Source organism: Brienomyrus brachyistius, chromosome 22, assembly GCF_023856365.1.
Source record: "Brienomyrus brachyistius isolate T26 chromosome 22, BBRACH_0.4, whole genome shotgun sequence".
NCBI classification, from domain to species: domain Eukaryota; kingdom Metazoa; phylum Chordata; class Actinopteri; order Osteoglossiformes; family Mormyridae; genus Brienomyrus; species Brienomyrus brachyistius.
Genome location: NC_064554.1, coordinates 9,098,842 through 9,125,617, shown reverse-complemented (window position 1 = coordinate 9,125,617; position 26,776 = coordinate 9,098,842). Strand labels below are relative to the sequence as shown.

Sequence of the window (26,776 nt, the reverse complement as noted above, 5' to 3'; positions counted from 1 at the left end):
ACTTGTTAAAATGTTATCTAGCTCTCATTTAAAGGAACTCAAGGTTTTAGCATGCACTACACTAACAGGAAGACTATTCCATACTCTAACTACGTGTCCACTGTGTAAAGTTCTTTCTGAAATCCAGTTTAAAATGTGCTCCCGCTAATTTCTACCTTTGGCCACAGGTTTTTGTATATCTTTAATACTGAAGGCAGACTGTTTAGCTGAACAATATCCAGACCTGTTAGAATCTTATATACCTGGATCATGTCCCTCCTTATCCTCCTTTGCTCGAGGCTAAACAGATTCAGCTCAGCTAACCTCTCCTCATAAGACATTCCTCTAAGATCAGGAATCATTATTGTAGCCCTATGTTGAACCCTTTCCAAGGCAGCAATGTCCTTTTTAAGGAATGGTGACCAAACCTGCACACAACATTCTAGGTGGGGTCTTACCAAGGAATTGTATAATCGTAGCATCACCTCCCTTAACTTAAACTCCACACACCAATAGATGTAACCCAACATCCTATTGGCCTTTTTTATTGCTTCCCCACACTGGCGAGAGTGGGACATGGAAGCATCAACATACACACCGAGGTCTTTCTCATAATCAGCTACCTTTATTTCAGTGGAACCCATAAAATATCTGTACTTCATATTTCTACTCCATGCATGGATTAACTTGCATTTGTCTACATAAAATTTCATCTGCCAGGTATCAGCCCAGTCACAAATTCAATCACGATCCCACTGAAGCCTCTGTTCTGCTAGTTCAGTATCTGCTACACCACCCACCTTGGTGTCGTCTGCAAATTTAACCAGTTTTAATGTCATCCTTAGACTCCAGGATGGTCCCCTGCCTGGGCACCAGGCGGGCAAGACATCATATGACACCCTCTGTCACGTGTACACACATAACTGTCTGCACCTCTAATAACTGAATCCCCCACTAAACCTCCCTCTTCCTGGGGGGAGGGGACTCCTCGATGCCCAAGGGCCCACCTGCCTCCCCAGTCTATTCTGGCTCTAAAGCTGAAAGCACCTGAAAGCGATTTCACACAGTTCTGGTGATGCCGCGTCTATTAAATGTTTACACCCTTTCTTACGTTTATGACCTTCAGTCACCCAGCTCTCTTGACCTCTGTTTTTCATACTCCCCCCCCCCCCCCCCCCCCCCCCCCCCCACTTGCGGTATACACACTATCTCCCTAAAAGGCATATTAACTATCGCTTCTAACTCCATGTTTTGTCAGATGAGAGCCAGTTGCTCCTCAAGGTCATGAACCTTGACCATGAGTGAGTCCACTATTGAGTGAGTGAGTCCACACATTGCTCACAGATGAAGTTCGACTGGACACAAGCATCCAAAATAGTAAACATTCTGCAAACAGAACACTGAGCTGGCCCCATGATTAACTCATTATGACCCCATTCCTTACTCCCAGCCCAGTATATTTTATATACGGTATTTAACTTTTAGTTTACTTATAGCGTAGTATAGTGTATAGTTAATATAATGAAGTGCCAAGTACAATAAAAGACTTCAGTTTTAACGGAAGTGTTCACTTAACTTTCTAATTATCAGATAGGGCCAGAGTTTTAAAACCTTTAAAATGAAACTTTTAAAAGCCAGATTGGCTGTTGATTACCAGAGAATAACTTCCTACTGAACCATGTAAAACTAAAATAAAGCAAAGTTGCTCTTGGGAGGCCGAAAAACTGTCTCGCAGCAGGTTACTGCCAGAGAGGAAAAAAGTGGCAAATACTCTCCTGGCCCATAAGAATCATGAACATGTCACACACGTCATAAGTAAAATATAAATAAAGTGCTGTATCCAGTGATGATTGCAATCGTTCACTCCAATAATTAACAAAACTACTTTTTTTTTTATCCTCCGCTGTTTTGGTATGGTGGTGTAGGTTTATATGAAATGTGTTTCATGCCAGTCAGTTTAACCTATGTACTTTTTGGTGTCTCATGCTTATTTTGATTACTAACCTAGGTGGTGAGAATGGGGAACGTTTTCCAAAATTGACAGGAGTGGTGTTCAATTAATGTCCAAGTTGTGTGTAAAAAGTGAAAATAAATCAGCGTGACTCAAACCAAAAGTGTGGTAAAAGTAGCAGCTTCTGTTTTTTAAAAGTCCATGAGACATTTGCGTTAACTTTAGGGCCATATTCAGTGTTTCCCCTAGGTTTCCAGCTTTTGTGGAATGGGGGGGCAGCCGGTCACCGACAGGATTCATGATGCTCATCCATTCATCCATCCATTTTCCAAGCCGCTTATCCTACTGGGTCGCGGGGGGTCCGGAGCCTATCCCGGAAGCAATGGGCACGAGGCTCATGATGCTCATGTGTTTTTTGTTTTTTTTTTTTTCTTTTTCTTCAATCGGTATAATCAAAATCAGTCAAATGAGCTTTTATTGTCAATTCCCTTTATGTTCATAACATACGAGGGCAATACTGTTCCTCTCTCGTCTTAATGCAGTATAATAAAAAGTATAAAGTATATGCATATATGACATAAGATAAATACGATAAAACTAAAATAAGTAAACCATCTATAAGAACTGAACTAAACATTGGAACATTTCTTTTTATGATAATTATCGACCACCCTGGGAGCATTTTAAAAATGCACATATTTTTTTTCTGCTTTTCAGGTGGTTGACGCGACATATTTTCTGACGTGCGGTCTCTGTTCGCTGGTGGGAGTGTGTGCGCACATGTCTGTGCATGCGCGTCAGGGTGGAACTCCGCCATGCGCAATACATAGAGCTGAGGAGAATTGTAAATGCGCGACCGTGTAGAGACAAAAATAACAAGCTGTTGTGTGAATAAGATAAATAACAAAAGGCTATTTAGTTTATTTAGTAAAAGGACAACATATAGACCTGTTCTATAGGAAAGATGTTCTATAGTGACTTCTGTTGTGATCTGGCGCTATATAGAAAATATAATGAAACGAAATTAATTTGACCTTCAAGGGGGGGCGGGAGGTGCTGTTGGGTGGGCGGGGAGCCCCCCTTAATATAATAGTAGGGGAAACACTGATATTTATTTAGCCTAGGATACATCATAAATTTGTTTACATTTCGTTGGAATCCATCATAGTGGACACTGAACCTAAATTAATCCAATTTAAATCAGTTTTAACTAATTCAGGGTTAAAATTTAAGATTAACATACAGTTGAAACCAAGGTTTACTTACCCTATATTAAGTCTAAACCAGGATTATTTAATCCATGTTAGTGCGGCCCAGTCATAGTGTTTTCTTCTGTTTAAATTTTCTTAAGCCCATGATGTCTAATGAACACCTACAGTAGATAGAAAAAGTACACATCCCTGTTAAAATGCCAGGTTTATGTGATGTAAAATAATTCCACACCACTTCAAAACTTTTCCCACCTTTAGTTTGACCTGTATAACTCAATTGAAAAACAAACTTAGGAGGCAAAATATACAACCAGCTTGATGTACATTTTTTTAAGTGCTCATCTTTAAACAAATACTTTTGTTGAAACACTTTTTGATTTTTGATTTAATTACAGCATTCAGTCTTTTTGCGTAAGAGTCTATGACCATGCTGGGCCATTCCAAAACTTACATTTTCCCGCACTCACAAACAGAATGTCCCTTCAGCCTTCCATGTTTGCCATTAGTGTATCTGTTACAGTTCTTACCATTATGTTACAAATTTCGGTAAAAGTGCAAAAGAGAAATAAGTGGAATTTAAATATTTCAATATACATTTAGAAATAGACATTTTCAAGCATGGACATTAAGGCATACCCAGAAGAAATTTACCATCTCATTGGTTGGGAAAGATTCTGCAAGTAGAATGTGCAATAAATCCTTAAGTATACTTTTAGACCACCAAGAATTCATAGCATTTAGGTAAAACACATTTAACTTTTCCTGGTGATATATCCAGTACGTCTAGAAGTTGTAAAAGTTGGTGAATGTGGGATGAGTAAAACCTACCCACCTTTGTAGTACGGGTTACTCACAAAGTTGCCTCGTTAAGCCAGTAACAGTCGTAGTACAGGCCACAATTCCCTCTCACACTCCAAAAACATGTTGTTTAAGTGAACTGGAGTACCCAATTTGCCCATAACTTAAGCAATCACGCATACACTTTGCATGTGTTATGTCAGACTTAGGGGTTGGTAGTTTGGTTGAGATGTCATCACAATTGCATCAATCATGAACCATGATATACAATTTATATTTACATTTTTTTGTTTACACACTAACCAATTTGCAATGTATGTAGTAATATAAATTTGTATGATTACTTGTCTAAAGTAATCGTACTTAAATGTCATCGTATTTTTATGACATGCAAATTCATATTCAGAGTTCCAAATGTGTGCCTGTGCTTACCGCTTAAGTTTTACGTGTGCAATCCTCATTTTACATTTACGAATCCTAATCTGAGTCTGATGCTCAGGTTGCCATTATGAATTTCAGTTCACATTTTTCAGCATTTCATTTACGAACCACTAGTTACGCGAGGAACATTATGTTGCCAGTGGATTTTGACGAATAAATCTAGTTCTAGTCATTTAGTTCCGATGAGTGCAAGCTAAATGGAGAGCTCCAGTTGCTGAGGGGGCTGGCCTGAAGGATGATTTATGTCTAGAGTAATTGTTCGTAAAAAATGAATTGCAAATCAGAAATAACAGTGAGATTTTTTTTGATCACATAATTAGTAATTTGTCAACATAGTAGTAAAGTTTAGTAGTGAGCTGTGACTCGTAATCACATATTGAACATGGCACCAGACAAAAAACTGCCATTTCTTTCTCCTGAGCTATCTGATCTGCCTATTCTTAACTTCTGCATTCATATGAATAATAACAATAATGATAAATGACACAGAAATATGCAACATGCAACAAGACAGCTGGGCTATTGAACGTGAAGTGTATACACAAACATTGAAATATTTAAATTTGCCCATAAAGAAATCTGGAAAACCAACGAGTGTTGCTTGCTTTTGTTGAAAGATATTACAGCCGGAAAACTGAATATAAAGGTAACTTTACCACGGTGTCATAGTCAGGGTTTAAACCCAAATCCAGTTTTGGGTATACCTCCCTGGTATTCTTGCTTGATAATATATCTGGAGAAATGTGGATTTATACTGAAATATTCTATAAAGCGGGCCCGAGTTTAAACCTTAACAACACCGCAGTAAAGTTAACTTTATATGCAGTTATCCGGCTGTAATATCTTTCACTGTTTGGAATATTTTTCAGTGTTTCACAAAAATCTCTCACCTTTTTGAGAGTCCATTTTTTTTCCCCAGCCATCGATATCCCCCTCACACCCCCCAGGCCCCTTCCGGGGCTCCATAGTCTCTGCAGCCGGCTGCCAGTCAGTGTGAAGAGTTTCCAACACAACGATGTGACAGAACCCACCCAATCTGTCAACATTTCTCTGGATCGATCCACACTTTAATCATGTGATAATGTAGCAGGAAAGGTAGATGAGGGTTGAGTGCGCACATAACTAAAGGCTGCCCCTTTTCTTGCCTTTTTAATCTAAAATGCATATTCTTTGATTGTGAGAGGCAGCCGTCAAAAACTAATCGCAAAATAAAAAATCTAGTCACACTGGTGGTCATTTTAGTCGCCATCTGGAGCCTTGTTGAACGTCGTGAATTCGTCAGTTACAATTTGTAATAGTAAAATGACGATTGTACTCGTGTTGCTTAGGCAGCAGGCTCAGGTATACGTTTTGCAACCCTGACTATGGATGTGCAAGCATCTTTGTCTATAATTCAACTTTAATATAGACAAATTTGTTTTTGGATTTGCAGTTCATTTTTTTTGCATATGATCACTTTAGACTTAAATCTATTTCCATATAAATTAATCATTTAACTGATCCTTTCTAAGCAGTTTACTAACTTGGTTAAAAAAAAAAGGCAGTCAGAAGATGAGTTAGCTATGCTGTAAATTGTACATTATCAAAGTATTTCTTAGCATTTATACAGTTAAGATGGAAAAAATATGAACATTACATTAAATGTCTATTTAAGCGGCTTGCATAAAGTTTTTTATTTTAATGACGCTCCTGAAAATTTCAGTAAGGAGCACTGGTGCTAGAGGAAATAAAGATGCATCATGATGAATGTAGCATCAATCTGTAACCTCAGAATCGGATCTAATCAATTTGTCGGGGGGAGCAGAATCCTCCATCTGTGTTGTATCCTGCGGGCAGACATGCTAAGTACCAGCACTGGCATGCAATTTTCTAAAATGTAGGATGGCAAGGAAATGCTCATTAATATTCATAAAACACTGCTGATGATCTTTGTGCTGCAACGTTTTGGGAAATGCCCCTCTCTTGAAGCACAAAAACTCGTTCTTTTTGCTCGCTACGGTTGTAGTGGTCAAGCAAGCTAAGTAAAATCAGCTAACTGGCTAGTTCAGTAAAGACTAATGTTAGCCTTAAAGATTCATGATGTATTAGTATTGGCCGAACGACATTTAAACTTTATTAATATTCAAAGTTATCAACACCAGAGATGAAGGCACTCCTGAAGATGCTTGATTCTGTGATCATAAGTTAAAAAGGTATTTCATGGTCTTTGATTTGATCTTATTGCAACTTCATAGAAAGCATTTTGTGGATAAGATCTACACCTGATTTCGTTTTGACCAAAATTGAAGCAGTAGCACTAGGTGGCACCAAAGGATTGAAAGGCTGGTCACAGAAGACACTTGAAGGTAAATCTAAAAGTACCCCATGGATCTTTTTCAAAATTCCTAAGAACATTGTACCAGCTAGTGGTTCTCAAACTGTGAGGTTCTAAATAATTGGGAGGGTTTAATCTTGACCTGTCATTTAGTCTGTTGGCATGCTGTTAGTTGGTGGCTGAAAATCATCACTGTCAAGTATACAAAACCCATCTCCCAAAAACCAATACTTCAGCAGTGTGAAAAATGTATTTTCTCTGAAGCTACTTTACAGAATTAAACTAAAACAATGTAATGAGACACCCTTACCACCACAAACAGAAACCTGTCTTTACATAGCAGTTAGTGAACGGTTTGTTTTAAATGGACTTAGGTAGATAGTTGTCAGGGAACGTGGATTTCGATAGTTTATGTATGATGTAATCCATACAAACAACCAACAGGAATCCAGATGTTAATTAGTACATATATATACTAGTGCTGTCCCAAACGATTAATCTGGCGATAATGTTTTCGCTTATTCGATTAATCGAACAAAATTTTCGATTGATCTAATGATAAATTTATTGATAAGCAAATATTTTCAAGTTAGTCATTTACCCCAACAATTCACCCCCTCCCCAATACACACAAATCTGAAATTCTCATTAACATTTCAGTTTATTAAAACATTTGTTAAACATTAGAGCATTATTAACAAAAAAGACAAATCTTAAAAATTCAATAGGATTTCTATGTTTAGACTGAAGTTAATAATTACTGCAATTGTTTTTATTTAATTATTTCAGTACACCATTTGACTTTACTGTTGAAACATGCTAAAAATAGTAAAAATGACAGTCCCAGAAGTGGTGTGTTGGATTTGGGTCAGGTGAGCATGGGGGCCAGTCAATGGTATCAATTCCGTCATTCTCCAGGAACTGCCTGCATACTCTCGCCACATGATGGTGGGCATTGTTGTGCACCAGGAGGAACCCAGGACCCACGGCACCAGCGTAGGGTCTGACAGTGGGTCCAAGGATTTCATTCCAATACTTAATGGCAGTCAAGGGATCGTTGTCTAGCATGTGCAGGTCTGTGCGTCCCTGCATGAATATGCCTTCCCAGATCTTCACTGACCCACCTCCAAACCAGTCGTGCAGAACAATGTTACAGGCAGCATAACATTCTCCATGGCTTCTCCAGACCCTTTCACATCTGTCACATGTGCTTAGGGTGAACCTGCTCTCATCTGTGAAAAGCACAGGGCGCCAATGACCTGTCAATTCTGGTATTTATATGACACATGCCAGTTGAGCTCCATGGTGCTGGGCAGTGATCACAGGGCCCACTAAAGAACATCGGGCCCTCAGTCCACCCTCATGTCTATTTCTGATTGTTTGGTTAGACACAGGGGGCAGCATGGTGGTGCAGTGGTTAGCACTGTTGCCTCACACCTCTGGGACCCGGGTTCAAGTCTCCGCCAGGGTTACATGTGTGTGGAGTTTGCATGTTGTCATCGTGGGGTTTCCTCCGGGTACTCCGGTTTTCCCCCCATAGTCCAAAAACATGCTGAGGCTAATTGCACTCCTACGGGCAATTTAGCAAGTCCATGTGTGAGTGAATGGTGTGTGAGTGTGCCCTGCGATGGGCTGGCCCCCCATCCTGGGTTGTTCCCTGCCTCGTGCCCATTGTTTCCGGGATGGGCTCTGGACCCCCCCGCGACCCAGTAGGATAAGCGGTTTGGAAAATGGATAGATTGTATCTAACCATCCATCGTACCAGTTGCCTGCTGGAGGTCATTTTGTAGGGCTCTGGCAGTGCTCATTCTGTTCCTTGCACAAAGGAGTAGATACTGGTCCTACCGATGGGTTAAGGACCTTCTATGACCCTGTTGAACTCTCCTAGAGTAACTGCCTGTTTCCCGGAATCTCCTCCATGCCCTTGAGACTGTGCTGGGAGACACAGCAAACCTTCTGGCAATGGCACGTATTGATGTGCCATCCTGGAGGAGTTGAACTACCTGTGCAACATCTGTAGGGTCCAGGTATCGCCCCATGCTACCAGCAGTGACCATGACCGTCACCAAATGCAAAACTATTGGAAAAAAGTCAGAAAAGATGAGGAGGGAAAATGTCAGTGGCCTGCACCTGTTCAACCATTCCAGTTTTTGGGGTCGTCTCATTGTTGCCCTTCTAGTGCACCTGTTAATTTCATTAACACCAAAGCAGCTGAAACTGGTTAACAACCCCCTCTGTAACTTAACTGACCAGATCAATATCACAGAAGTGTGACTTGATGTTATACTCTGATTAAAAAGTGTTCATTTAATTTTTTGGAGCTTTGTATAATTAGTGTGAGACTGGTACCAACCAGACATTGTGGGGTGCACACGCAGTCACATAGGGCCAGTTTAGGTAATCCAGTTCACTGAAGTTGCGTGTTTTAGGACAATGGAAAGAAACCAGAGTATCCACTGAAAAACCACACACACACACACAGGCCGATAATGCCAACTCCACACTAAGTCAGGTCAAGTTAGCTTGGGCACTGATGCAGCGCGTTACCACACCCACCACACAGTGAAACTCCTCGGGATCCCAGCCAGTGATCCCCCAGGCAGACACACTGTCCAGTCCCACCCTCTGGAAATGCCCATCCATCTGCCGAAACCCAGGTGTTATGTGCGCGTCTCCTTAGCTTGGTGCAGCTGCTTGGGTCCTCAGCAGTGAGGATCATGCAAGCCAGTTCACCCTCAGGCAAACTTGCCACTTGGCCGTAGTGCCGTAACTGATGCTCCCTCACAATACAGGTAATGTGCCTCATTTGGGACTCCTCTAGCAACCCCTCATTGGACACAAAGTCAAACCAGTGGTACCCAAGGATTCTCCGAAGAGAGACAGGACTGAAGGAGTCCAGTCTTCATCTCAGCTCATTGGATAGCATCCATGTCTCACATCCATACAGCAAGACAGGGAGCACCAGGACTCTAAAGACTTGAACTTTTGGCTTCTTGCAAAGATATCGCGAACGCCACACACCCCTTTCCAGCGATCTCATTACCCCCTATACTCTTCCAGTCCTTCTGCTAACTTCATAGGAAGGGTCACCAGAGACATGAATGTCACTGCCGAGGTAGGTGAATCTCTCGACAAGGTCGACATTATCCCCGCAAACACACTACTGTTGACTGTCTCTAAGAAGTCATTAAATGCCTAGATCTTGGTCTTTATCTAGGACACCCGCAATCCCAGACACCCAGACTCCTCGCTCAATCTCTCGAGAGCCCCGATCAAAGCCTCCATTGACTCCGCTAAGATTACCACGTCATCGGCAAAGTCAAGATCAGTAAGTCTCTCTTCAGCAACTGACCCCAAGACTCTGGCCAGTGCTCAGTCCATACAAGTATTGAACAGAGTAGGAGCAAGAACACACCCCTGGAGAACCCCAGAATCAACTGGGAAGATGTGATCGATCAATCTTCGTCATACCACCAGTATTGGAGTACCAAGTCCAACAATGCGGATCAAGGCGTTGGAACCAGGATCCAGTGATCCACAGCCCCTGACCTTTCACAAAGTCGAGGAACACTGAGGCACTTTCAGTCCAGTCTCAAGACTCATGAGGACCGACACCTTTCTCATAGCCAGCCTTGTCAGTGCCAGTGGCTGCATTGAAGTCACTCATGACCAGAGGAGTGTCACCTCATGGGGATCCTTCAACCACTGAGCGAAGTTGTGAGAGAAATGTCTCGCTCAATGACAGATCACTCACTGCGGTTGGAGCATACACTGAGACAACAGACATGACACCCAAGGAGTGCCTTAGCCTAAGTCTCATAATACATTCGTTGAAAGAAATGACATCTGATATTATCGGAAGGAGCCAATCCACTACCGCAACAACTACTACCTGAGTATGGCAGCCCAGACCAGACCAAAAGTAGGTATACCCACCTACAGCGATCTGGCCACTCTCAGGTCTGTGTACCTCAGAGAGTGCTGCCATTGAAATGTGGAGTTTATGGAACTCCCCTAATGGCAGAGGAAGATGGTCATCTTGCTGGAGAGACGAGACGTTCTACTTTCCTACCCGGATGAGTCGCTTCAAACTGGGACCCGAGTGCTGCCATGCAGGTGACGACGCCTCAGCACCACGCCAGCCCGATCCCCAGCAGGCCTGACCCTATTAGCTCTTACGGTGGCTCAAGTGCCAATCCTGCCACCAACCCACAAAAATTGTTTCCCTGCAAGTTGGAGGATCCCTTGCAGGACTGGATGCAGTTTAACGTCATACAAGTGATTAATATTTTAGTCATCTTGACAGAGAGAAGATGTTCCACATGCCTTCCCGGAGGGGTCGCCTCAAACTGGGACCCAGTAGTAAATGTTGATACGCACAGCCTTCTCAACCTACTTCTCCAAAATTGTGTGTGATACCAGCATTTTTACAGGATTTAGGACAAAAAACCTTGTTTCATCATAGCCAGGCAGGAGCCACGATATAAAAGGTCAGGAACCGGACAGTGGTGATGAACGACTCTGTTCCTTGGTCGTCCTACCTTGTGGCAGTCTAACTTCTCGATCATTGTTAGGTGATTTGCATAGGATAGCAATTACCTTTTGGTCACAATAGGGAGTGAGGACTAGGTGCTTTCCTAATTACCATTACTATCATTGGTTTGATTACAGGCAGCCACACAAGCTCGGATTTCTGTGTTACAACGGGATAATATAACCAGGAATATAGCAAAGTAATATAGTAATATCCTACAGATGTTAACATTGACATGACATTTCATACACTTGCAATTGTCACGTCGCAAGGATCGCAATAGTTTGCTGCATTGAAACCATCAGTAAGTTGTACTAAAATGTTTTCCTTTGTCACTGGAAACTAAATTTAGCAAGGTTTGCAAATTTAATGATTCCTTTCAAAATTATGCAAAAAAATAAAATCAATCTGAAATTTACCATTGCTGCTTTTATACGTGCTCTGTATGGCCTCTCAGATGATCATTATCTAGGCCTTGCTGTTAGTGCGTTTGTCAGAAATTAAAAACGAGTGAAGAGGGGAAAAGTTAACATTAACTGGTCATAAAAAGCCTTTCTTCTTCCGCTGTATGGAAATATCTTGTATTCCAAAGAGATGATATTGCGCAAAAATTATTTGTCAGCATTGCTTTGTGTTTGCACAACTTATGGCAATACCAACTTGTTTGACAGACACTAAGTTTTGTTTGGCTATATAGTTCATTTTCAGTTCCAAAAAATTTGCGAAAACTTCACATCACAATGTTAACTTTTCCAAATATTTTTCAGCCCAAAAACATATTTATGGTATAAATAAAAAACAGTACATGATTATTATGTAATGTATCATGTAAGATGATGGAGCCAAGTGACGGGGTTAACCTTAGCGGCAAGTATTTCAATGTACAGGAATCGTAGAAAGTAAATTAAGCAAAATCAAGCTCACATGATTACAATGACCGGCTACGCTGCTCTGAGAGGCTAAATGGCATGTCTGTGGCTAATCTTGCATTATTGGGTTGGTCTGTCAAGCCTGAATGACTTCTTAAAAATAAGAATTTGCATTGTAGTCTTCTGTGGTGATATTTCAGTTCTGCTTTGCAATACTGACAGACTGCATTTTCATTCACTTTTAACATGAAACGTTCGAACAAAACTGATGCATTCGCTCCTAATTTGGATCCTCATCTGCTATGTGCCATTTTACCAAGTAATTGAGAAGGAAAATATTAATTGAGTAATCATGATGGCTCTACCGAATTTTTCCCCCCATTTATGCTATTTGAGAATAGGGTCGGGCGATGTCTTCCTAATTAGCGTATGACGACGTCTACAGTGAAACATCATGATGGACAATATCATGGGGGGGGTGGGTTGTCTTGTAAAGGTAATTAATTTTTATACTACTTTTACCTTTTTTTTTTATGACTTCATAAATTCATTAAGTGCTTAATTACTGCTAGTTTGTTACTATTTCTATATTTTTACACATTTGAGCCCCTTCACAGCCCATCCTCCCTTCCTTACCCAGTCTTTCCTTACTTTTCCTCCATATAATCTGCTACATCACTTATGATTACAAACCATGTTGAGTCTCAAATTGCATACTTCAGTGCTTTAAACTTATTTTGATTAAGTGAATCATCCATTAGCTTTTTTTCATATTACTTGTGTTGCGTGTAATTACGTGCGCTTTGTGTAGTAGGATTTCCCACTAAATGCTAAGTCCACCACTCAAACGTTTGCTTTTACAAAGATTGCGAACAGCGGTGCTACTACCTGTTGTTTCAAGCGTACAATACTCACAGATGGTTACCCACTTCTCTGACGTTCCCAAAAGGGGACACTAAAAGTCAAAAGGTTTTGCACACCGCAGGTTTTGGCCACTTTTCCATTGTTTCGTGAACTGCAGATTTTTTATTCTTGTTAAGCATTTTGAAGGTTGATTGAATAACTATAAATGAAAATATTCAAAGTCAAATAAAACAAGTTTTCTTTATGACATGGAACAAGTATGTAACAGTCTGACATCTTAACTGTTTCAAATTCTAGACTCTCATTAAATTTAAATGCACTAGTTTATAGTTTCATCCCATGAAATAGAACGGTATTTAATGTCCTTTGTAGAAAGAATGCCTTGCCTTTTCTCTGCTCTTATTACTGCTAGAGGTAGTTATTGCAATGAACAAAAGATGTAATTTATTGCTAATAATGGTACTGAAATGAACATACTGTAAATATGTTGGCAAAGAATCTTGAGTATATTTTTAGTAAAAAGTAACGTAAATGTTAAATCTTAGCGTGTGCAAAACTTTTGACTGGTGGTGTATGTACATGTAATGTTCTGAAAATGCACAATACAAAATAAAATAGACATGACTACACAGCAGGCATAAGCCACTGCACTCACACCCACTGAGTGGCAAATAGACTGAGGGGCAGCATTAGCACTCAGCTGGAATACCGCAAAAAACACATCTAAAATGGGAAAGAGCTGTTGTGTGGTTGATTGTACAAATCTATTTCATAAAAAACAGGAGCTATTTTTTAAACAGACTCAATATTGGATGTGGATTGGTCACATACGGTTGATAACCGATCCGTCTAATTCGGTATGGAGCGGTGCTGATACTAATCAGTGCATCGCTAAAAATATATATTATTATATTACACGGCCTTACTTCTGCCAGTAGTCTGAAGAAATTGCAATTTGTGATCTGCTGTTTGAGAGAGTGTGGTTTACGCTGATGCATCCTTTTTCACCTCCATTCCAATGAAGCACATGTATAAGCAACGCCCCAGATAAATATTTTTCTTGAATATTGTTTGTTGAATTTGAAGTATTGTTTCATTGTAGAGTTCTCGACTTACAGGAAAGTCCTAATCATTCTTGAATATGTTTAGTTTATTACAATGACTCTTAAAATCTGATATTTCTAATATTTTTGTGGAATCGATTAATATAAATTACCAGAATTGAAAATCATTGCTTTTTGCATATTATGCACTATAAATATTAACTACTTTTTCCCTTCTCTTCAATGTAGGAATTGCACAGCTCAATATTTTCCTTGATGAAAGGATAGAGCCTCACCTCAACTGAACAGCAGTGTTGAAATTTTGGGACTTTTATTCAAGACTGGATTAAGCACCAACCTAAGGCAAGCCAGATTCATTATATGGAACTTGAACAATTTGACGGGACTGTGCAGCAGTCTGTCCACATGGCAGAGTTGGAAGCTGAAAGTATTACACTTGGACTGAACACACTAGCATCAGAGTGTGTTACAGCAAGCCTTAACACTCTAGTTTCTGATTGTGTCATGCCAAGTCTCAATACACTGGCTTCTGAATCTCTCATGCCCAGCCTTAACTCACTCACACCAGATTGTGTGACATCAACTCTTAATACATTGACGTCTGAGATCGTTGAGCCAATGGTCATGCTGCCATGTGTGAAAAGTGAACCTAACCTAGACACGATTCGTACTGTGGACCTTTCTGAAATACAGCCTCTGAGCACTGCTGAGCTGGGTTCGGAGCAAATAAAGATGGAGATCAGTGGCCTTGATTACATCAAATCTGAGCACCACAGTGAACTCCATTTCCTTCACGGTACAGAGTTGGAGACCTACAAGGGGCAATATGAATCGAGTTTGGTGTTTGATTACATTACTCATGTCTCTGACAGTCTGGAATACATCAAGTCAGAGCATCATACTGATCTTCAGTGTTACTATGCTGCTGACCTGGGCACAATTAAAGGTGAATATGAATCTAACTTGATATCTAGTCACAAAATGGAGATGAATGGCTTAGAGTCTATTCATATGGCTGAGCTTAGGACAGAGTTAAACAAGCTCAGACCTGATAGTGTTATAGATTGCGTAGGGAAAGCAGATCCTGAGTTTGGTGCTGGAAGCCTCTATGATTTGCCATCTGCCCAGGATGGTAAAGGGAATGTTGGCCAGGGTAAAACTGGGGGAAAGGGGCAGAGTACATCGCAGCGCAAACCACGCAACCTTACTGGTGAAAAGCCGTTTTCGTGCACTCAGTGTGGGAAAAACTTCAGCACTTTAGGAAACCTGAAGACACACCAGCGCATTCACACAGGAGAGCGACCCTACAGCTGCTCCCAGTGTGGAAAGAGCTTTGGTCAGGCAGGAAATCTAAAGAGGCACCAACTTATTCACACAGGACAGCGACCATACAGCTGCACGCACTGTACAAAGGGCTTTACCAAAGCAGATGACCTAAGGGCTCATCAGAGGATCCACACGGGTGAAAAGCCCTACAATTGTACTCAGTGTGGCAAGACCTTCAGTCAACAGAAAGAGCTGAAAGTCCACCAGATGGGTCATACTGGAGAACGCCCCTTTTACTGCAGTCACTGTGGAAAAAGCTTCAGTAAGGAGAATAGTTTTAGGACCCACCAGCAAATTCACACTGGAGAAAAACAGTACAGCTGTTCCCAGTGTGGGAAGACTTTCAGCAACTCTGGAGTTCTAAAAACACATGAGAAGATTCATTCCGGAGAGAGACCTTTTTGCTGCAGCCAATGTGGTAAGAGCTTTGGTCGGTTAGGACATCTTAAAGCACACCAGCAAATTCACACGGGAGAGCGGCCCTATTCCTGTCCTCAGTGTGGAAAGAACTTTAGTCAGTCAGGCCACCTAAAAGCACATGAACAAATTCATAAAAGAGAGAAACCAGAAAGTTCTAGCAGTGGCAGTTGTAAAAAATAATAGCAATTAACATTTTTAACTTAGTATTACTGTTTTTATAAATGTCTTTTTTCCATATTTTTCTTGGATATCAGTTATAACTGATTTGTTTATGCAAGTGTCTTATGAGCTACAATGATGGAACCAAGGACTGACAGACAGCTTTGTCATCTGTCTACACTGTACTGTATGGAATTCAATTCCAGCTGTATTCCTCTTGTAGCTGTTCACTGTGTATACCTTAATATCCTGTAAATTCTAAACCATGTACTGAAAAGTTATTAAACTAAAATAACAGCCTAAACTTTCTCCATTTCTTTTTTTATTGATATTTACGCCTTTTTAATCGTTTAATGCTTAAGTAATTTATTATGTGTGCTGTCAAATATGAGTAAGCGCCAGTTTGTCATTTCAAATAGTTCGGGTTTGGGTTAGTTTATACTTGAATGGTCTCACAAAGAGAGAGCTCATTCCAATTTTTAAAATCTGATGGCCATTTCAAAATTGATATTCATTACTAAATGGTTTGAAAAAACAATTGCGTCCATGAGTAGTTTGTTCTAGAGTAGTTTCTTATGCAGATATTTTTCTACATCACTACTTAAACTACTTTTTCACAGTTTTAGCTACTTTTTTGAGTCCTACAGACCAGAACAATATATTTTAAACACACTGTTGGCATATTACAATTAGGGATTTTCACATCAGCCTATTGATTAATTATCAAGATATAATTCACGAATCATTATTTTCAATAATTGCCTTACATTGAGGCTCTATTTATGCTTAGAAGTCAGTTAGGATTCCTCTTAAACAGAAAAGGATGACAAATTCAATGGACTGCAAACTGGAATCTAATTTTTTTTGTCATTGAACAAAACACTGGTAAGATGCTTGCTGTATGGTTTATTGCTCAGTTTATTTTTCTAACTGCCTCGCCGCTCTTTAGTTAGGTTGTTAATAGTTAGGTTTCTGGTACAGTTGCCACCCGCCTGGTATTGAAAAATAGAATGCTGTGTCCCATTTTGAACGAATACAGGAGATGACTGAAAGTTGCAACACTAATTTCTTGTGTCTGAATGTAAGCGCTTGCATTCTGTATGTTCTACTGGATGGCAATGCTTCGAGTGGTGGAATATATTCGTAGTGTTCCAATTTTATTCGGCACCTGCCTGTTGCGTGTCATAGGCCTTGTTAAATTGCCAAAGTACTACCACACCTCCAACGCCTTTTTACCTGGTTTATCGACAATATCTCCCATTTAAAAAGATGATGTGGCTGCTGTGCTTTCTGCACAACACTGACATTTACTCTGGGGAGTGCTTTTCTCTCCCATTATTCGCAAGTATTACTAGAATAGTAGTATTCAGAGTGCTGACTCAACAAACCTTGCTGGCCGTTTGTTTTGCATAGGTGAATGGAGGCAAGTCGGGTTATTTCAGTCAGCGACAAAAACACTGCTGCTAGCATTCTCTGTTGGGTATTGCTGTGTGGATTTCTCGTGGACTGAATTTTACTGTGCACTTGCGTTTTTTGTACTTAACTGGATGGGTTGCTCTGGACTTGCTTGCTCTCCGGGTGAGTTGCCCTGTTGTTTTGATTGTGCTGTCTTTTCGTCTTCCTTTCTGCCATTTTGCATTCTGTTTCGTTCAATAAATCCAGTTGTGTTTTTCAGCTGCGTCCGCGCTTGTGCTTTATTGCCAGTCTAGACAAGCAGCTGTAGAGGAAGGGAAGTCATTCATTCATGATGGAGAAAAGTGTCGCCAGGCCTCATCATATTGAATATTTGATTTGCTACATTGATATCGAGGGGAAACCATATTAATGCCCAGCCCTAATTACAATTGAATTATCTTTTGTAGTCATTCATGTACCACTGTCGGTTTTGATAGTCCATCCGTTTTCCATCCCAATTCCACTATAGGTGTTACGACCCAAAGATAAGCCCAGAGGTGACTCGGGGTCAGTAACAGATGCATGTACAGTAGAACCTTGGAATTCGAACACGTCTTAACTCGACCAACTCTGACATCGAACAAGTCTGTTAAAATATTTTTTTTACTTGTGCCTTGATAGAAGTCTTTGAACTCAACCTTTTCTGCTAAAACTTGTATGGGTTGAGACATGTTCAACTCAACCACTTTGGACCTCGAATGGGTGGTTGAGAAAAATATATCCTACCATGACCGAAGACTCGTAACACAACAACACAAAACCGCCCTGCTAAAACTTGTACAAAGACACGTCTCCCCTTCCAAACAACCCAAATATCCCTCCTCCTCTGCACCTGCCACTTGCTGTATGCCATCACCTCACCTCAATATAGGTAAATTGCTCATACATAGTCATTTATTTCATGTTTATTGCTTTATGTCTGCTTTTCCATGTGTATATTAGTTTTATATTGATTGTTAATGCTTTTTATCATTAGTGAGGTAGATAGGTTTTAATAGGAAGTTATTCGGGGGTCTGTAACTGATTAAATTCATTTATATTAATTCTTATAGTCGACTTGGACCTCGACCAAAGCTTTCTGGAACAAATAACGTTTCTGTTGCACTGTGTCCTCCATAATGTTTGGGACAAACATTTTCCTTGATTTACACATTATACATAAAAAAACTCCCCAGTTTAAAATTTTAAATCAAATAATTCGGTGCACATTCCAGACTTTAAAATTGTTTACATTTTGGTTTCACTGTGTAGAAATTTCACCACATTTGTATATAGACCCCCTCATTTCGGGGGATCATAATGTTTGGGACAATTGACTTCATAGGTGTTTGTGATTTACTCAGGTGTGTTTTATTGCTTCATTACTGCAGGTGGGATAAGAGAGCCAGGTTTGCTTCTGCCATTTGGAGTCTGTATTTGCCATTGTTAAGCATGAGGAGAAAAGCTGTGCCAATGAAAGTCAAAGAAGCTGTTATGAGGCTGAAAAACAATGACCATTACAGACATCAGTGAAACCTTAGCATTACCAAAAGCAACAGTCTGGAATATCATTAAGAAGAAGGAATACACTGGTGATCTCAATACTCGCAAAGAGACTGGTAGACCAAGGAATACCTCTACTGCTGACGACAGAAGAATCCTCACTATGGTACAGAAAATTTTCCAAATGCCTGTCCAGCAGATCAGAAATGGTATTCGGGAGGCAGATGGGTCTTTGTCAGGGACTCATATCTGCAGAAGACTTCATGAACAGAAATACAGAGGCTACAAGATGCAATCTACTAGTTTGGGGAAAAGTGCTTAAAAGAGCCTGCAGAATTCCACAGAACTTTAATTCTGGAATGTGCGCTTTAATCATGCGTGAATTGTTTGATTAAAAATTTTAAACTGGAGCAGAGGGGTAAATCAAGGAAAAATGTGGCTTTGTCTCAAATATCATGGACATTACAGTTACAAAACATGTTCATAGTTTTACCCAACGTGCCGACACTAAAGTTCCACGTCGACGCATTTTTATAATCGACATTGTCGATTACGTCGAATAATCGTCCCAGCCCTAAGGAGGATACAGTGCAAACAAGAGGTAAGGTGCCCTTTGCTTGAAACAATATAAGCTAAAAAAAAATAGTTGCAGGACATGGTTTGAATTATGCAGCTTCCCAGAAGTGGTAGACAAATCAGATTGATATCAATCTAATATCAGACATGTATGTGAAATGCATGTAGAAAAACAAAATTTCAGTAGTTTTTCCTCATATATTAGCACTTACATGTCCATCAGATGAGCAGGAATGAATGACAGAACATGGTTTAAGCAAGTTGGGATTGTGTTCTGTTATGTTGTATTGAAAAAGTTTTTGGATAAAATGGTACTTGTACTGCTTTCATAAACAAGATCAAAGATATACCAGATTGGATTTTTTTTCCGTTGCAATCAGTCTATTTAAGATCAGCACTAGATTTAGTTGCACCAGAGACACTGAAGATATAGCCTTTGACTATGGCTATTCCTTGGAAAAACAAGCAGTTTAACTCATAAAAGGAACTTCTATTTATTTTATAAAGCTAAACAGGCATGGAGAAAAACTCGAATAATTGTACAGCATGGAATTCTTGAGGTTAGGCATGTATAATATGTGTTGAAAGGCAGTGCAGTCAAATCCTGGATTGTGAGTAACCTGGTTTGTGAGTGTTTTGCAAGACAAGCAAAAAATTTGTAATAAATTTTTACTTTAAATGAGCGATATCTTGCAATACAAGTATTACGTATTCGCTTTGTCTGCCGAGCATCACATGATAACAATTGAGCCGATGGTTCTTCTTTCTCTCTTGCTGCGGGATTGTGGGTAATCGTTTCCCATGCTCGGTCTCAGTCAGCGTCCCTCACTTGTATAGTCAAAATTTTGTAGCCCCACGCTGGGTTTTGGAACTCATTGTCTGTGTGAAAGGCAGAAGCGCTGTAAATGTAAACGACTCATCCTATCACAAATGGTAACTGTAAAGCTTAATTTTTTATTACCCCTAAATATGATACATAGGGTGGAGCTTGTTCAAAACACTACACAAACCATGCCGATACACAGCAAAGGCCTTTAAGTTCCCACATTGCATGTAAGTTTCCACATTGTTCCAGTGACATAGCGCCAGACCTATTGTTATATGCTAGCCTCAGGGGGCCAGGCTCCCCCAATCAAATTGCTTGGCCTCTCCAAAATTAGTTTGGGCATTTGCATTTTTGTGTATTTTAATAGAACTTGTTTTTTAACAGAAAATGTTCTTCTTAGAAGACAACAAATTTATGAATACATTATAGAAAATCATGATATTTAACGTTGCACCAAGAATTGGTTAGTCCAGTATTAAGCATTGTGATGACAGTAGCTACAGGGGGTTGTCAGGAGATTTATGGCATCCAGGGTGCCCTGCGAGATGAAACACTTCCTGGGAGGTGCTAGTACCCAGGGTAGAAAGAGCTACGGCAGGCTGCAGAGCTTTCTCCTATAGAGCTCCTCAGCTGTGGAATGGTCTTCCACCGGATGTGTGGGTTTCAGGCTCACTCTCAATATTCAAGTCTAGACTAGAAACGCACCTGTTTAGTTTAGCTTATAGGGACACTAGTTCTAGCTCTAGCTAACTCCTCACTCCCAGGTAGATCTATAGTGTAAGGTGTAGAGCTGGGTGGGGATCGGTGCCATTGGCTTTGGATAAACTGAACTGTCAGCGCTGTCACTCTGGCTGCACGATCCCATGTGGAATTGGAGTGCTGACATTTCAGGGACTCCCCATGCCTGCATTCCCGCTTACCTCTCCCTCCTACTGATGCTGCCATAGCCATATCTGCCGGAGCTTGCACGTTACAATTCATATTGCTCTCACCTAGCTGTTAGCACTGGCTACAGTCTCCCCTGCTTTGACTAATTGCACATTTTATTTCCCCCAATGCTCCTGGGCTGTGCTGCCTGGAGGCCTCAATCTATCAAGATGTTCAGCACACCCTGCTACATCTGACGTTGCCATTATCCATGATGTCTTTGCATCCAGCTCACCGTTCTGCCTGTGTCATCTTCCATGTATGACCTGCTGCCTTACTTCTGCTTGCAATTGGAGGGAGTGTCGGCACCGGCTTGTCATCTCCCCCCTGCTCCCCGGTTGTGTCTCAAATCTTATGATTTGGATAGTGTGACTTGCCACTTAGCCATCTCTCCTGTTTGACTCTCCCTGCCGGCCCCTGGAGGATGGGCTCCCCCTTTGAGTCTGGTCCCTTCCAAGGTTTCTTCCTTCTTGGGAGTTTTTCCTTGCTACTGTCGCCTATGACTTACTCACTGGGGACTTTGGGTGAGGATGCTGTAAAGCGCTTTGAGACGATGTAATGTTGTGATAATGCGCTATACAAAACTAAATTTGTTGCTGTTGTTTTATTGCACATAGGATTAGATTAGCTTTGGGAACGCTTTTGGTAAGTGGTTTGTTTGTTGTTTTGGCCGAGGTCACTCCTTGGTAAGACCCCACCTAGAATATTGTGTGCAGGTTTGGTCACCATACCTTAAGAAGGACATTGCTGCCTTGGAAAGGGTGCAACATAGGGCTACAAGAATGATTCCTGGTCTTAGAGGAATGTCTTATGAGGAGAGGTTAGCTGAGCTGAATCTAATCAGCCTCAAGCAAAGGAGACTAAGGGGGGACATGATCCAGGTATATAAGATTCTAACAGGTCTGGATGCTGTTCAGCCAAATGGCTACTTCTATATTAGTTTAAATACTAGAACTCGTGGCCATAGGTGGGTATTAGCGGGAGAACATTTTACATTGGATTTGAGAAAACAGTTTTTCACACAGTATGTATTTAGAGTATGGAATAGTTTTCCTGTTAGTGTAGCGCAAACTAAAACCCTGGGTTCCATTAAATCAGAGCTAGATAAGATTTTAACAACTCTGAGCTATTAGTTAAATTCTCCCCCAACAAACTTGATGGGCGAATGACCTTCTCTCATTTGTAAATTTCTTATGTTCTTATGAAATCATGGTTACTGAAACTGCAGATACAGGGGACCCACAGTTTTCTTTTTTCCAGCCACATAATACACGAGTATAATTTGTGGCCTTATTTGTAATATGTTGTCTTAATGAAATGTCTGTCATAACCATGTATTTTCATTGTAAATGGATTATTAAATCATGTCACAACAATAAAAAATGTTAAATATTAAGAAGAACATTCAAGAACAGTTTTAGTGATTCCCTGTTCATGTACACATCGATGTACGTGATGCACCTTCTGTATCCTCCTAGCTCTCCCTGCCTAGTTTTGACCCCTCATGGTCCATTTCCTTCTGCATTAATACAGCCCCTTGGTTTTTTCCCCAATGCCTGCCTTTGCCTCCATCCTTTCCACATCATGACAGAATGACCAGACTCTACCACAAGAAACCTGGCAGTTCACCAACCCAACTGCTGTCTGATTGTCCTACCTTTATTCCGAGGATGATCCCAGACAACTGTGAGCCCGAGGACTGTGGCCTACCTCGGGCAGTCACTTCCCCTCCAGTGTCGTCCACACAGACCCTTGCTGAGTTGCCTGTCTTCTGAGCTCTGCTCACCTGCTGAGGGGTTTGAGTCTCCTCCATCTCCAATGTACTCTGTTGTGCCTAGCTCGTCACCCTGGAAGTCTGAATGCCGCCTGCTCCCTGAGATGTTGAATCCCCCTCAGTTCCCAGAGGTATGCCCACTCAGCCCTGCCATCCTTGGTCTAGTTTTCTCAGCCCCTGCCGCATCAGCTCCTGTACCGGCGTGCTCTCCAGCAACCTTCTCCTCACCTGCAGCCCTGGCCTCGTCTATCCCGCCGTGCTTGTCTGTCTGCTTGCACCTCTAGCCTCGGCCCTGACACCTGACACTCCATTGGCCTCCAGGCTCGGCCCTGATCCTCCTCCGGTGTCTGGCTCCAGAGGACGACTCTCCTGTCGAACTCAAATGGGACCCTCTATGTTTGGCCCTGAGCTCCACACTGGAGCCCCTGGTTCTTGCCCCAGTTCCAGTTGTGGATTACCCGAGTTCCCAGTCCGAGAACAGCCTATACACTCCACGGAGGTCCAGGCAGGGGGTCTTCCGTGTCTCTGTCACCTGTCGAGGGAGACGAGGGCACGTTGTCCGTGACCGTCGACCTGGTTCCCTTGTCTGTCCCTGTTTTCACCCTACAGGTTCTCTTCAAGTTCATGGTGAGTCCAAAGTCTGTCCCAGAGGCTATGGGCGTAAGGCAGGGAAAAGCCCAGGGTGGGGCACCAACCCATCGCAGGGTATACTCAAGACACTGTGGTCACATTTGTTACTGCAAATATATTTACTCAGTTGCACACATACTGCTAATATGTTTGCCCAGTTATACATTATGTCATGGGAATGACAAGCATTGTCACATCCACAGGGGAAGGTATGACCCAGATGCGGCTTTAGGCTGAACAAAATCAGACATGTGAAACTTTTAGTGAGTATTGTGAAAGTCTGGCCTGAAGCAGCAGCCTGTGTTTTATAGCAGCAGTTTTTCTGCCACACATGCCACTTTGGACTCATACATGAATATTGAAACTTGCATGTCTCCTGTTCTGGAATATATCAACAACCCCCCCCCCCCCCCAACCATTTGATATCTCCCTTGCTGATGAGTCCAACAACTTGTATGCTTGTTTTGATCTGGTCAATTAAACAACAAAAAAACAAAGTTGCCCTGCTCCCGGATGATCAGCCCCTGATCACAGTCTCTTCTACACAGTGAGGCAAAGCCAACAGCTTATTAATTAAACGCTGTTATCGGATAAGTACTCTGTGTCGGCCGACAGCCAAAGCTCAGGTATCGGAATCTGTATCGGCAGGCAAAGAATAAATCGTGTCATCAAAAAAACCTTTCGAGTTCAGTATCATAATTGAGCAAGTATTGTAATTGATAGGACGTTTAGATTGCTGAAAATGCATTTCAGATATTTAGATAAGTCAGGTGGAACATTACGCTGCAGCTCTCAGTGGCATATTGTATGTTGCGTAACGTCACGTGTGATGGATGTCTGTTGGACATAAATGAAGACACATTAGAGGACTTAGAAACTGTGATGCTGAAGTGCATGGGCCGATGCCAACGAAGGATTGTAAAGGGGCAGCAACACGGGCAAGAAAGGATCAGCTGGCAGAACAGCAGAATCATCTGTAGCTTGGTAAGGAATCTAAATTGTGAGATGTAGAAATATAACAGCCCTATCACCTTTTATTTGAATATTTTAAAACACCTAAAAAACTGTTGGTTATGTTTTGTTTGAACAAACATCACACTTTTATTTATATTTTGTAACAGATTTGTTTGTTTTGTTTGTTATGGGGAACGGAAAGGGCAGAGACAGTTTGGACACCGGCGTGGAAGCAAGATTGCAGGACAGGGTTGACAACACAGGGAGCAGCGCAAGTTATAGGTTCATAGGACCAGATCAGAACAAACGTGGGCGACGCAGATTGACAGGACAGGGCGCATGAAGGTGGGCAACAGGAATATCACTGAGGGAAATGTCGACAGGACATCAGGAGGTGAGAAGAGAGCTGATCTGGTACAGGATGCAGGAGACCCTGATGAGACTGCAGGCGAAGAGGTCCCTGGCAAGACCAAGACTGCAGGCAATGCCGCATGGACGTCAGGAGACTGCAGGTGAGGCAGCAAGAATGCCCGAAAAGGTAGCTCAGTCTTGGGGCGCAGCACAAAAGGCAAGGCTGAGGGGGTCACAGAGAAGATGGGTCCTGGATGAGCAAATGGGGTACCAGGCCTCTCCTGGGCAGGATGGTCACTGCGGGCTGAGCAGCACCAGGCTATCAAAAGCTGGCAGTCTCAGCAACGGCAGGCTACCAGAAGCCAGCGAGCTGAGTCGCTTCCTGCTGCGGGAAAGCAACAGGTGCAGCAGCTTCAAGCAGTTCTGGTCGCGGGATGGCTATGCACAAGCCTGACACCACTTGGAGAATGGCGGTAGATGGGTCAGATACTGCCTACAGAGTGGCAGCGGACACCTATAGCGGTAATAGGGATCTCCAGGTAGGCAAGTGAGTTTAGGCATACAAGTCAACCTGGAATCAATCAATCAGTCAATCAATAGGCATGTAATGATGAATCGTGAATCGGTTACAAATCGATGTAAATGAATGACGATTTAAACCAGCTGATGTGGAAAATGAATCGCTACTGTAGGGGTACTTAACAGTGCTTAACATAACAGAAAAACTGGTGTAATATTACATTTGATTTCACGACGTCAGATATCACTGCGTATTCACGTCGACGATGTACGGCAGTTTTTGGTTTTGACTGAACGTGAGATGGAGAGCGAATTTGAAATTGAGGACGCACCACCTGGTTTTAAACGTGGCACCAGAGGCATTTCTCATGACACCAGCCACCTGCGTTCCTAGTGAACGGGTTTTTTCAACTGCAGGAGACATTGCTAATTTGCAGAGATCTCAGCTTCTGCCTGAGAATATTGACATTTCCCTTACACAAAACATGTAAATTTAAAGCTGCACATCCTTAGTTTATTTATTTATTACTTATTTTAATTTAGGCCCCATCAGTCACCAACACACCGCAGGGCGAACAAATGCATGGGGCTAACTTAGAATCGCCAATTAACCTACCGTGCACATTATTGGACTGTGGGGGGAAACCGGAGCCCCCGGTCGAAAACCATGCAAACCCCGCACAGAAAGGTCCTATGCCCTAACCGGGAACTTTCTTGCTATGAGACAGCAGCGCTAACCACCGCACCACTGTGCCCCCCATTTAGAAAGATAAATAAAGGAATATTTTTCAGTAAATTTGTCTGCAGCTCATTCTGTTAAACAATTGTGAGAAAATCGTATCAAATAGTGAGTTAAGTGTATCCCTACTTTATATAGCACTTTTCATTCAAACACAATGTAACACAAAGTGCTTTACATAATAAAAACAATATCCCTACCCCTGCCGCCACCATCACCCAAAAATATTAAATTAAGACATAAAAACGGAACCAAGGAGAAGAAGAAGCTCAGCAGTGACTGTATCAGTCCTGGCATGGTGTTGGACCATCTGTTAGATGTCATGTATGGAATACAGCTGAAAACACATGAAATGGTGCTGCACAGGGACTGGGTGGCTCCCTACCTAGAGGACAAGGCTGGACAACCCACTCCTTGCCTAAGGGAGGCTGAGCTGCCTTTACCGTAGGGGGTGCCGAGTTCCTTTCACACATCATCTGAGGAACAGATGCAGGGCGATCAGACCACTTGTTTTCCCCAATAACTCAAAAATTATTAGTCCAATCTTTTCCAACCTTTGCAGACACGTTGTAAAGGTGAAAATCTGGACCTGGTCAAATTTTGAGTAGTTGCA

The 26,776-nt window shown here is 41.6% G+C and overlaps 1 protein-coding gene across 4 annotated transcripts in view; it reads left to right on the top strand.

Annotated features, from left to right (window-relative positions):
- si:dkeyp-113d7.1 (uncharacterized protein LOC407709 homolog) overlaps positions 1-24,671 on the top strand; it is a 28,550-nt gene extending 3,879 nt beyond the window's left edge. The window contains exons 2-4 of one of the 4 annotated variants that reach the window (XR_007384553.1): positions 14,254-15,769; positions 18,756-19,468; positions 22,788-24,671. Coding sequence is in view for 2 of the 4 variants with exons in the window: in XM_048990546.1 (XP_048846503.1) it covers positions 14,386-15,951 (1,566 nt within the window). In the remaining 2 variants the exon portion in view is untranslated. Of the gene's footprint in view, positions 1-14,253; positions 16,235-18,755; positions 22,599-22,787 lie in introns of those variants that run through there. The other 3 variants (XR_007384552.1, XM_048990547.1, XM_048990546.1) reach the window with 3 other exon arrangements.
- Positions 24,672-26,776: the final 2,105 nt, after the last annotated feature.